This window comes from Vipera ursinii (assembly GCF_947247035.1).
Source record: "Vipera ursinii genome assembly, chromosome: 3".
NCBI classification, from domain to species: Eukaryota; Metazoa; Chordata; class Lepidosauria; order Squamata; family Viperidae; genus Vipera; species Vipera ursinii.
In genome coordinates, this window is record NC_139516.1 from 63,566,579 (window position 1) to 63,579,372 (window position 12,794).

General features: G+C 45.3%; 1 protein-coding gene across 7 annotated transcripts in view; it reads right to left on the minus strand.

The window, feature by feature from the left end:
- SSBP3 (single stranded DNA binding protein 3) overlaps window positions 1-2,483 on the minus strand; it is a 208,188-nt gene extending 205,705 nt beyond the window's left edge. The window contains exons 1-3 of one of the 7 annotated variants that reach the window (XR_014492086.1): window positions 1,986-2,344; window positions 998-1,070; window positions 679-740 (exon numbers count right to left, since the gene is read on the minus strand). Coding sequence is in view for 6 of the 7 variants with exons in the window: in XM_083359292.1 (XP_083215418.1) it covers window positions 679-740; window positions 998-1,070; window positions 1,986-2,041 (191 nt within the window). In the remaining variant the exon portion in view is untranslated. Of the gene's footprint in view, window positions 1-678; window positions 741-997; window positions 1,071-1,985 lie in introns of all 7 variants that reach the window. The other 6 variants (XM_083359292.1, XM_083359294.1, XM_083359295.1 and 3 more) reach the window with 6 other exon arrangements.
- Window positions 2,484-12,794: the final 10,311 nt, after the last annotated feature.

Here is a 12,794-nt window from a genome sequence, read left to right on the forward strand (position 1 = left end):
TCATGCTACAAGTTGCATAACTGCTTCAGTCATGCTGAACTTGTCCAGTATACTTTATCATACTTCTATACTCACAATGGGAAATCTCACTATCCAATAATTTAGGAACAAGTTTAAAGGAAAATTGGCAACATAGCTCAAACTTTTAAAAATGGAGCTGATAACCTAGACACCAGATTTCTTTCCCCAATTAAACATTCTGAAAAGGCACCATCTACAAAATACTAGTCCCCAATGAAAAGCTAAGCTGAAGAACAATGCATTTTATATCCATAAATATTCCACGTTCTTAAAACATCAGTAAATAACCTTTTGACAATAAGAAACCTTCCTTTATTTTTATAACGTGTGCATACACAAAGTATATATACAGAGTATACATACACACATGTATGCATGTATGCATGTATGTGTGTGGAGGATACAAGAAATAAAAACAAATCTACAATATTGTTCCCAAGATTCTCTTCAATACTTTTTAAAGTAACTTCTACCATACCTAGGCTGAAGAAACAAGCTTACCCCAGAGTTACGTGTTTTGATTAAGACAGAAATGCAAACTCAAACCAAATCGTTTGCTTGGGATAATCTTCCCTCCCCAACACTTCCAATTAGTGAAATAAAGAACTTTTAACACAGAAGTTTTTCTTTTTTAAAAAAAATATATGCAACACTCACCACCACCATGAATGTAAAAACCCAGGAGGTTCTCCTAGTGTGATGTTTTTTTCCCATCGGATCTGTGAACAGCCAAGGATAAAAAGAGGGGTTTGGGTCACAGACCTGAAGAAACAGATGCCATTTTCTTCCACTCTTGTTGCTGCTTTCCCCCCCCCCCCACTTCCCAAAAGAGCCTCTGAGGCCAACTAGCAATAAATGGCAAAAGGTGATAAAAAATTCAAAATGGAGGCCACAGTGCCTGCTTTCTGAAAACAAAGGCTATCTGGGGGGGGGGGTGGTTTGGAGAAAGGGGTCAAAAGTAAACAAAGTCACTCACCTCTGATAAAAAGGTCTGTGCCGATTTCTGTGCTCCTACATGCAGCAAGTATTCGTAGACGTACAAAGCTAACCTGTAAAAAGACAAGATTTTTTTTAAAAAAAAAAAACAACAGTAGCTGGGGGGGGGAGGAAAGAAGGGAAGGAGAGGATAATCAGCCCGACTTAATGAGAGGGTTCCCCCTTGACGCCGGAGCCCCCCTTTTTGCTTAAGAGGGAATGAACCCCCCCCCCCCGCTTTCAGTGAAGGCGCACCACTTCCTGACCTGCCTCTAAGCGCGCCCCATCCCGCTCAAAGAGAAGTTGAGAGCCGCTGGCTGCAGGGCGCAAAACGCAACTTCGCCGGGCGCATCCTCTCCAAAGGCAGCCCCGGCCATTCAGCACCCCGTTACAAGCCGGTGGCGGAGCGGAGGGCGGCCTCTCTTCACCGGCTCCCGGTAGAATTTGGGGATGCCAGCTCGATCCCAGTGGAGTTTCTCTCTCTCTCTCTCTCTCTCTCTCTCTCTCTCTCCCGCCACCCCCCGTCCCCGTCCCCGCGCGCGCGCGCGCCTAAATCCTCCGCTTTTGCCGAACTTGGAAACTCTTTAGGTAGAAAGCGAGGCGGGCCGAGGGGGAGAAGACAACCCAACGCGCCTTGTCTGGACAAAGCCTTTCACCCTTTCCACTTGCACAGACGGACAGCCACGCCAGACAAAAGGACGAGGCGAGCTTGCACGCTTTCCTCCATCATGTTTTTTGTTTTTTTTTACACCCGCCGCCCTTTGCTCGGGAGACCCGTTGCCTGAAGCACGAAAGGCGTAGATAGATTCCCCCCCCACCGGGGAGACTCTTCACCTCCTCCTCCACCACCCCCATCTCAGCCTCCATGCTCTTCCCCCTTTCCAGATGCCCCAACTCCCCACAAGACAATAAAGGAACGAGAAGAACGCCCGCCTGGAGAAAGCCGAGTCTAGTTCCCCGCGGTTGCCTCAAGCTGCCTCGGCGCTTACTTTTCCCGAGCCTGCCCATCCGAGGGCACCGCCGAGCCTTTGCCTTTAGCGAACATGGTCCGCAGTAAGAAAGAGGCGAAACTAAAGCTGCTGCTGCCGCTGCCGCCGCCGCCGCTGCCTGCGATTCTCCGATGCTTTCCCGTCTCCCAAACCTCGCGCCTTTCCTCCGCTGGAGCCGGCCCTGGCTTCCGCTGTGGCCGCCCCGCTCGTCCCGGTTGCAGCTGTCAAAGCCCCGGCCCCGACCCCATCGCCCTGCCCCTGTTCCTCGGCTCCTGCTCCTTTCCCCCAGCTGCTCCTACCGCTGCCGCCGCCGCCGCGGCTGCCCCCCAGCTCAACCGAACGTGGCTACACTAGGGATAGAACGCGGCGGGCGTCAACGTTCCACAATGGATACATTCCCCGGCCAATCGGCGGCCTGCGGGGGGGGGGAAGGGCTGTTCCGCCCTCGACGAGAAACTTTTAAGGTGGCACCAAGGGAGATGCTGCCAGCCGGCGTTAGGCAAAGCCAGGCATCCTTGGGCTGCTTCCTAAAAAAGGACCCTCCCGGCGGGGAGGGGGGCCCTCGCCACTGCCGCCGCCGCTCCTCCTCCTCCTCCTCCTCCTCCTCCTCCTGCCTAGGGGCTGAGCGGGGACCTGGCTGCCTTTCTTACCCGGCTCTCTCCTCTACCCAGGTACCCTTCCCCTAATCCCAGCCTGTGCGCCAGGCGCTCTCTTTTTTGCATCCCTCCCGATTCACCTTTTTCTCTCTTCCCCCCCCCTCCCGCGTCCGCTTCCAGCCTCTCAATCCATCTTCTCAACCCGCATGCCGTTCTCACCGGCCACCGCACACCTCGTTCCCTCTCTTCCCCTCCCTCCCTGCCTCCCTCCTCCCCTCAGCCCTCATTTGCCCTAGCCGCAGCTGCCTCTCGCTCTTCCCTCTCTCTCTCTCGACGCTCCCCTTCCCCTTCGCCCGGGCTGCCCTTCCCCTCTCGCCCTCCCGCTTTCCGCTTTCTCTCCCTCATTGCCTTCCACCCGGCTGTTGCTCAGCGCGGCCCAGGGAAACGCTGCCCGTGCTCGAGCCTCTTTCCACCACCGCCGCCGCCGGGTGCTCTTCGGCGGAACCACCGAGCTGCTTCCAGGAGAGTGCCCGTGGGCGCATTCACACAAACACACACACAGAGATCCCGCGCGCCGCTCGTCTTATTCGGAAATCCCGATCCTGTTCAGTGGGGGGGCTCCATCTCCCAGGCGACGTGTCTTTGGAAGTGCAGCCGAAATGTTTCTAGGATAAGATTGAATGTTTTGGAAAGGGGGCCTCGGGGTAGCCCTATCGCCGTATATGTATTAACAGCGTGGTCGGAAGAGAATCCTGCGGAACTCCACGGGACTTCAGTTCTCAATAAAAAAATATTAATGGGAATATTGCTGTTTATTTCTCTCTTTTCCCCCACCCCAACTAGTTTAGTCTTCCCAGGCTCTTTTGGCTTCTGCGACCGGAGTAGGGGTAGCGCAGTCTCTTCTTCCTGAAATCGTTCAGCGAAAATGTCACCACGGTTAACCGTCAACTTAAGTCAAAACCCTTCCAAATGGAATCAGCCCCATCAATTCCCCCCCATCCCTCTTTTTTGTTGTTGTTGTTGTTGTTGCTCGCTTTACTGTTTTTGCCGGGGAGGGGGGAAAAATCGATAAAGGATGTATCCTTGGCATTTCTTCCAATAATCATATATTTTGGAGGTCTTTTAAATATGCGACTTATAAATCATACGACCTCCGAGGTGAACGTGCCAAGGGCTATGCCTGCACCCAGGAAGGGCGCCTTGGCTCCTTGTCACAATAACTCACCATTTCTCCCCCCCCCCCTTCCATCTTTATGAAGTATAGGCGCCTGTTTGCGGCTCATTTTTTCCTCTCTGTCTCCGAAGCCTAAAGTTAGACCCTTTTAAGAACTGGAAGAATTTTCTCTCTAGCTAGCCTCTCACTCTGCCCCCTCTCCCCCCACGTCGGTATCTTTCTCTTTAAATGTGATATAACTCGTTTGCTACTGTCCCTTTAAAAAAGACAAGCTGAAAAAGCTGTGTAAGAGCTGATTGGCTGCCTGTTTGGATACATCCTTAGGGGGGACTAGAAACTGTTCGCCTAGGTTGATTTTTTTTTTAAAACTGCTGTTCCAATAAACAAGTAACGCCCCTCCCCCTTACATGCCTATCACCAAACAATTAAAGGCTAGGTCAGTGTCCTGGGGAAAAAAACAGTGGAAGAAGGAAAACTCAGCCCCAGAGTTAATATAAACTACAAGCACACACACGCCCATTAAAGTTCAGCGATATTGTTCACAGAGGCGTATTTATTTATTTATTTATTTTAAAAAAAGAATTTCCTAAATGTAACAAAAATCCAGAGATCTGTAAATGTATCTGCAGGAGGTTTTATCTAAGGGTTGGAATTTTTATTTTTTGGAGTAAAGCCCTTTTCTCCCGGCCTTTCCGTCGTCGCCCCCTCCATCAGTCTCCCAAGAAAATGATACAGCCCGAAGCTTTGTAGTCGCCTTGATTTAATCTATGCCATGCATGGTTGCTGAGGCTTCCAGCGAAACGTAAAGGAAAGCCCAAAAGCTCCAGTCAGTTGTAAAAAGTAGCAAGTTTGAAATAAGATTTTTTTTTCCCGGTAGGTGGCATGGAACACATAGAAGGGGGAAAGGCATTCTTTTTGGAGCTTTTAAAATTGTTTCCAGCTATTTAAAAAAAAGCCGTGTGTGCCAGCAATAATTAAATTAGTTTAGCCTGTTGTTACTTTAAAAGTCGGAAAGAGTAGCCATCATATTACTCAAGCCAAATCCCTTTACTCTCCTTTTGAGTGGGAAAATTATGATTAATCTATAGATCCGTTTACATTATTGAATTAATACGACGTGGCTGGATGAAACACGGATGCAAACTAAGGTATGTTTGCTAAGTGTGTATTATCTCTAGGTTATGGGATGACTGTGATTAATTTTTTCCCATAAAAAAAGTTAAAATTGCCCCTTGAAAAACTGTTTGAAATATAGTAGGAGCATTATCATTTTCTGAAAAGTATAGAGTTGAGTGGTAAAAGAAGTAATGTTGCACTTCTCATAGCAAAAAACCGTTGTGCTACCCAGAATGCAGCACATTTTATTGTAAGATAAACTTCTCAAGGTAGTTTATTTTGTCATAGTAAAAGAGGGGGAAATGATTGGTTGCTTGTGCAGTATTTTTTATATTGCCATTACTTCTGTTGTAACAACTCCCACTTATATACTCATCCAGAAGGATCATTTGGTCTAGTAGTCAATACACCAAATAGTTGTGGTCTGGCCAAATGATGGTTTGCTTAACATGCACTATGGGTTAAGCCATGGTTATAGCCAGTGCTTTTTTTCTAAAAAAAAAAAGGTGCGGGAACTCAGAGGTGCTGTCACTGGGAGTGATGCCGGTGTCTTGCTATGGTGTCGCCGCCCGTCCTTTGCTCCCCCGCCCCTGCGACTTGGAGCCATATGCCACGGGGATTCCCCTCCCCACAGCCACCATGGAGATTCCCTTCCCCACAGTTGCCACGTCACGGCCTGTGCTGAGCTCCCACCCGGAGGTGCTCCAAACCCTGACCCAGAGCTGTGTTCCTCGTGGCAATGGTCCCCGGCGCCAAACAGCCTCTTTCCAACCACATCCAGAAAAATGTGTAACAAACATTGGAATTCTCAAGGCCATGTTTGGTATTTCCCAGCAATCTGTTACTGGAAGGAAAAAGCAATCCCTGCTGCGTTACTGATCCCAGAGAAGCATTTGCATGTATGCAGGTATCCTTAGGGTGCCATAGTTATGGATGAGAAATATTGGTTGCAAAGTTGGCATTTCTGGATGTAATACAGATATTTTGGACTTATTTTTGTTTCTTTGCATGTTTGATATTTTTTTTTAAAAAAAGGCATATGCTACTGACATCTTTTGCTAGGATACATGACCACTTCTTGTTCAGAATGTGAAAAATGAAAGATTGTGACTAAACAAAATTATAATGTACAGATAATACCACCAGAAATTATTTTAGCCTTTTTAATAAATGCTGTTATTGATGTTAAGCTCACCATGAAAAACATCATATATTGTTATGTATATAGTAGGTTGTAGGGACGCGGTGGCTCAGTGGGTTAGGACGCTGAGCTTGTCGATCAGAAGGTCAGCAGTTTGGCAGGTCGAATCCCGAGTGCCATGTAACAGAGTGAGCGCCTGTTACTCGTCCCAACTTCTGCCAACCTAGCAGTTCGAAAGCACGTGAAAATGCAAGTAGAAAAATAGGGACCACTCCGGTGGGAAGGTAACAGCGTTCCGTGCGCCTTTGGTATCTAGTGTACTCCACATGACCACGGAGATGTCCTCGGACAAGCGCTGGCTCTTCGGCTTTGAAACGGAGATGAGCACCGGCCCCTAGAGTCGGAAACGACTAGCACGCATGTGCGGGGGAACCTTTACCTTTTTATATAGTAGGTTAATTATTTAAAGACTGAAGTGCAACATAACTAGATTCTAAATTATCTATTTTTCAAAACACACAACAGTCCAAACAGTAAAAGTAAAGTCCAAATTAAGAATATTTCATTCTTAAGAATTGTTTAATTTAAAGTGGTTTAGTTGTAATAGATGGTTATAGATTCAAAACAGTTTTCAAGAGTGTACAAAAGATACTATTTTTTTCCTAGCATCAGCTAAATTAGACATATTACATTAAGAAAAATGTTTCTCATTTCTTTCCTGTTACCTTTATTGATTTCATTGCAGAGATGTTAACATAGGAAATAGATTATGTTATCTAATTTTACCTTCCAAAAGACAGAAGCAGATGAAAAATGTGAGGTTCTTTCCTGTTGGCTTTTTTGAATTAGCTGTTTTAGATTCTAAAAGTTTAGTTCCTAAAGAAGTAACCTTGTAAATAATTTTAATGTCCTCTAGTGCAGGGTAGGCAACCTTGGCTCTTTTATGACTCAAAGACTTCAACTCCCAGAATTCCTGAGCCAACATGGCTCAGCTTGGAAACCTCTCTCTTTCCCCTCAGTGTGGCTGGCTCAGGATTTCTGGCAGTTGAAGTCCACGAGTCATAAAAAAGGGCCAAGATTGCCTACTCCTAAAGCCAATAGAGGGAGCTTTTTTTTTTGCAAAAAAAAGGTGCTGGAACGCCGTTCTGAGCGTTCTATGAGAAAAGAAGCCCTGGTTATAGCCAACATCTAAACTATACAACATGCTTTATAGTCTTCATACTATAAACAACACATTACACCAAACAAAGCACATTAGGCATATGGTTCTGAGTTTTAAGTCGGTGACAAAAGCCATGGTTATAGCCAACATCTAAACTATACAACATGGTTTATAGTCTTCATACTATAAACAACACATTACACCAAACAAAGCACATTAGGCATATGGTTCTGTGTTTTAAGTCAGTGGGAAAAGATGACATGGCATAGCCTCTAAAAAAAAACATTATCTTGTCCAGAAGCCATTTCATTTGGCCTTTTATTTAGGCTACGGGAGGGGTGTCAAACTGCTAGTCCATGGGCCGGATGTATCACATGGAAGCCGTGCTCACCCCATTGCCGGCAATGGCAAAACTGTCCTGATATGTTGTGTGATGTCACGTGATGTCACAAGTTTGACATGTGTGGGCTAGGGTCTCCAAACCTGTCAACTTTAAGACTTGTGCACTTCAACTCCCAGAATTCTCCTGGTTGGGAAATTCTGGGAGTTGAAGTCCACAAGTCTTAAAGTTGACAAGTTTGAAGACCCCTAATTTAGGGCATTCTCTGCAGTGTAACTGATCAAGATAATCGATCCTGTTATTCATATTCTGTTTTCTTACACATTATTTCTCATTGCTAGCCTCTTTAAAACTCCATAAATATAAACACTACAATGGTTATGTGAGGACAGTTATTATTATACAGGTACATTTCTGGAGAGATGATCTCATCCCCTCTCTTAGTACAATGTAACTGGCTGTATTTGAAGAGCATCAAAAAAGCCCTGTGGAATGAGGCCAAAAGTCCAGCATACTGTGTTGACAGAAGGGCCATTTGGACCCTCTGTGAGAAGAAAGAAATCCCTCTCAAATTCCTAGCAATGAATTATGATGATAGCCAAATCATGAGACCTATCAGGATCATGAGAAGTCAGCCTGGCTAGCTATCTTCTCTAGGGATGTGCCTAATTCTGCTTGTAAAGTCAACCAAGTTGATGTTCATTATATTTATGAAGTCCATACTTCATGTATGGGGGTCCTCCTAGATTCACAGCTCTCCTTAGAAGATCATATAGGAGCTGTGACTAGGGGGGCCTTCGCCCAGGTTCGCCTGGTGCGCCAGTTGCGGCCCTATCTAGACCGGGATGCCTTACGTACAGTCACTCATGTGCTCGTGACCTCTCGTTTGGACTACTGCAACGCTCTCTACATGGGGCTGCCCTTGAGGACCACTTGGAGGCTTCAGCTGGTGCAGAATGCAGCCGCGCGAGTGGTGTTGGTTGTCTCCCAATACTCCCATGTTACACCTATGCTCCGCGAGCTGCATTGGCTGCCAGTTGCCCTCCAGGTGAGATTCAAGGTGCTGGTAATGACCTATAAAGCCCTACATGGCATGGGTCCGGATTACCTATGGCACCTGCTGCTGACGTCAACCTCCCTCCGTCCAGTGCGCTCCCACAGAGTGGGCCTCCTCAGGGTGCCTCCGATCAGAGAATGTCGATTGGTGGCCCCCAGGGGGAGGGCGTTCTCTGTGGGCACGCCAGACCTATGGAACCGCTTGCCGGTTGAGCTCCGGATGGCCCCCGACCTTCGCTCCTTCTGACGCGATCTAAAAACCTATTTATTTGAACAATCCGGCCTGGTCTGATGGGTTTGGGGTTTGGATTTGATTTTAACATAGTTTTAATTGTTGTATTATATTGGGCATAATTATTTAATCTTTTTTAACTTTTGTATTTATATTTCGATATTTATTGCCCTGTACACCGCCCTGAGTCCTTCGGGAGAAGGGCGGTATAAAAAATTAAATAAATAAATAAAATGTATGTGCTAGGTGAAATATGTCCTACATTTTCCTGCTATCAGCTTTATTGGGGCTTCATCTGGCAAGAAAGGAAGAACAGTACTTTTCGTACCCCCATTTTTTATAACATTATGCTCCTGAGAATTTCAAAGGCAGGAGTGCTATCACAGTGATTTATATAAATGGCATAATTTAAAGTTAAAAACTGGCTTCTGAGAGTCATAGGAAGAAGACAGATAAGGTCACTGGATTGGGGTGTACCCACTTTGGGGAGTTTGTGTTTCTTTTGTGGGGAGACTGGTACCTACAGGCAATCTAAGAGTATGTAAAAATTGAGTAGATGGCTATGTTCAGCTCATGGTATTCCCACTTTTGGCATATGGTAATTTTACTGGGAGGGACAATTTTGGCAGGCTATACTTGCAGAAGGAATTTCAGTGTACATAAGGTTGCCATGATATAAAAAATAGTCTGAGACTGTAGAAGGGGGGCTGGCGGCCCGCAGAAGGAATCTCAGTGTACATAAGGTTGCCATGATATAAAAAAATAGGTTGAGACTGTAGAAGGGGGGTATCAAAGTGGTGGCCCGCAGGCTGGATGCATCACACATAGGCCACACCCATCCCACAAAGGCAAACAACATCACAATGTATCACATGATGCGACGTATGCTCTAGAAAGGATGCAAAGAACAGCAACAAAATGATTAGGGAAGGCTAAAACACATGAAGAAAAGTTGTAGGAATTGTGTATGTCTAGTAGTTTAATGAAATGAAGGACTCGCGGTGACATGATAGCAGTGTTCCAATATCTCAGGGGCTGCCACAAGGAAGAGGTGGTGAATGAATCTATTCTCCAGAACACCTGAAGGCAGAACAAGAAGCAACGGATGGAAAGGAGAAATGTCCTGACCGTTAGAACAATTAATCAGTGGAACGACTTACCTTCAGAAGTTGTGGGTGCTCCATCACTGAAGGTTTTTAAGTAGAGGTTGAGCAATCATTTGTCTGAAATGGTAGAGGGTCTTCTGCTTGAGCAGGCGGTTGGACTAGATAGAAATCCTCCAAGGTCCCTCCCAACTCTACTATTCTGTTATGTTACATAATGGTATGTGGGAATGACATTGAGACACAGGAGGAAATGTTGCAGACTAGGCAGCCGCCAGATAAGAGGCAACTGGCTTGTAGAAGGTATGGGGACATGGCAACCTTCTCAGAATAGACCTTCCGTAGTTTCTTGGACTCTAATAGCGACGAGAGAGTGATGTCTTTTCAGATTTGCAAGATTCTGTTAATGTAACATTCTAATAGAGCTAGCACTGCTGGGCATGCTTCTTGTTCAAACTATCTCACAAGGCTGACAGTACAGTTAACAAGGCAATGCAGTACTGGCATTTAGAGTTAGCCTTTCTTAAAACAAACTCATCTAATGAAATGTGGAGAGAGAAAAAAACAATTGAATGATTACTGTCTGTGTCTTCATTTGCAGCAGTACCTCAGGGTTCAGTTGGGGGTGAGAGATATGATATTTTTAACATTACCCTGAAAAGAGGGAGCTGAAGGCGATTTTTTTTCTTTTTGCTTTGTATCAAATCAGAAAATAAAAATCTAATTAGGGCAACAATCTTTGTATCTTTTTTTGGTGCTAAGTTGCCCACTCCTCCCACCTACCCTCCCCCCATCCTGTAACTGAATGTCTGAAATACAAGCAAGCAATAAACAATCGATGGCAGCTCTAACCAGCTTTATTCTGAATTATGATTCCTGAGAATGACGTCCCCACATTAGAAATGTGCATGTTGAAATACAAAGGAAAGGTCTTATTGGGACAAATCAGCATTAATGACAACTTCAGAATCTCTTGCCACTTTGTCTGCTTTCCTGGCAGGTTTTTGGCCCGGCACTGTTTTTCTTTGTGGTGTGGTGCTGCAGTAGAGCCAGAAAAAGAAGCCCTTCTTGGTGACATCAGCCTTTTATCAGGAGGATTAAAGGGACGGGCCAAATTCAGCTTTCTGAGCTCACTGCAAGGAGAACCAAGTGGATACACATGATCGGCTGGGAAAGAGCCAGCCTCTGCTTTTGACAGAAATAACTTCCCAAAATGGAAAAGAGGACCGGCCAAAGGCAGGAATGTGTTTTTCGGACTGTGATAGTAGCAGGCCTGCATCCAGCTTTCTGCAAGTTCTCCTCATTAAATAGGATGGATGGGTTTCAGCTCTCAAGCAGATCTGAAACTTGATCTTGTCCTGCCCGGTTCCATTTAAAATCTTAAAGCTATCTGAAGAGACTCCTCCTCCAACATCCAACATAAGGGTTGGAAAAACAGAACAGGTAGAACAAGCTCCCAGAGCCGGTGCTTGCAATAGGAGAATCAAACAGGAGAATCTGGCATCCCACCCACTCCAAGAGGTCTTGCCTAGATGCAGGCCTCCCTTTTATTCCTTGAGAAGAGGAAGGAAGTACATTAATATCCTGGAAGGAGGGGCTGAAAGGGCAAATTGGTTTAAATGCAAGCCTGTGTCCTGTTCAGGGTTTCAGGGGAGATATCCTCCTTGAATTCCGTGGAATACTTTGGAATCGTCTTCCACCAAATGGTATTGTAATGCTTTACCTGCCAAATGGCCAACTACTTAAACACAGCTAGAAGCATGACATTTTGTCGGAGTTTTAAACATGAAAAATAAATAAAATAAAATAAATGCATTTTAATAAGCATGTATAGAACCAGCTCCTGCCCACCTAGCAGTTCAAAAGCATGCAAATGCAAGTAGATCAATAGGTTCCACTTCGGTTTGAGCTTTGGATCAGTGCTAAAGGTAAACACAGGGTATAAAAGCCTGATTTGTTTAGCCATTGGATAAGCCACGCTTGGTTGGCTTCACAAGCCACAGCCATGTTTTTCAAAAAAACAGATAGCCCTTGACTAACGACCACAACTGAACTCAAAATTTCTATTGCCAAGTAAGAGAGTTGTTAAAGTTTTGCCCCATTTCTTGCCACAGTTGTTAAGTGAATCACTGCAGTTGTTAAGTTAGTGACACGGTTGTTAAGTGAATCTGGCTTCCCCATTGACTTTGCTTGTCAGAAGGTTGCAAAAGGGTGGTCACATGACCCCGGGACAGTGCGACCATCATAAATATGAATCGGCAGCCAAGCGTCTGGATTTTGATCATGTGACCAAGCGGATGTTTCAAAGGTCATACGTGTGAAAAATTGTCATGTCACTTTTTTCAGTGCTGTTGTAACTTTGAACGGTCACTAAATGAGCTGTTGTACGTCGAGGACCCCCTGTACACAGATTGGCTTCAGAGCCAAAATCAGACAAGGCACAGTATAGCTTAGTATGATGTGTGGAGCCGTATTTTGAAGAATTGAAGTGCTCTGAATCTCTGTTGCCCATTATGTTACAGTGATTGCTTTTCATGAGGTGGAAAAATGTTACCTGAACGTATACACTGGAAGTTTATCCAAATGCTTTGCTTTCTGCTAGAGAGAAAAACATATTGTCCTTTTAAAACAAAGAGCAAAAATTGCTGGATGAACAGGCTGGAAAGTCTGGGTTTCCAAATCCCCCTGCCCCCTGAGCAATTCCAGTTCTCTTTGGAATTTCCAGAAAAACACATTTCAAGGCCAGCAAAAGATGACTCAAAATAACAACAATCCTACCTTCAGGTTGAACAAACTGTTAGTGGGATAGACAGAGTTAAACATCTGGTTAGCCTTGTGCTAAAGTTATTCTTTATTTTCCATGTGCTAGTTAAGATCTTTCATTGTCTT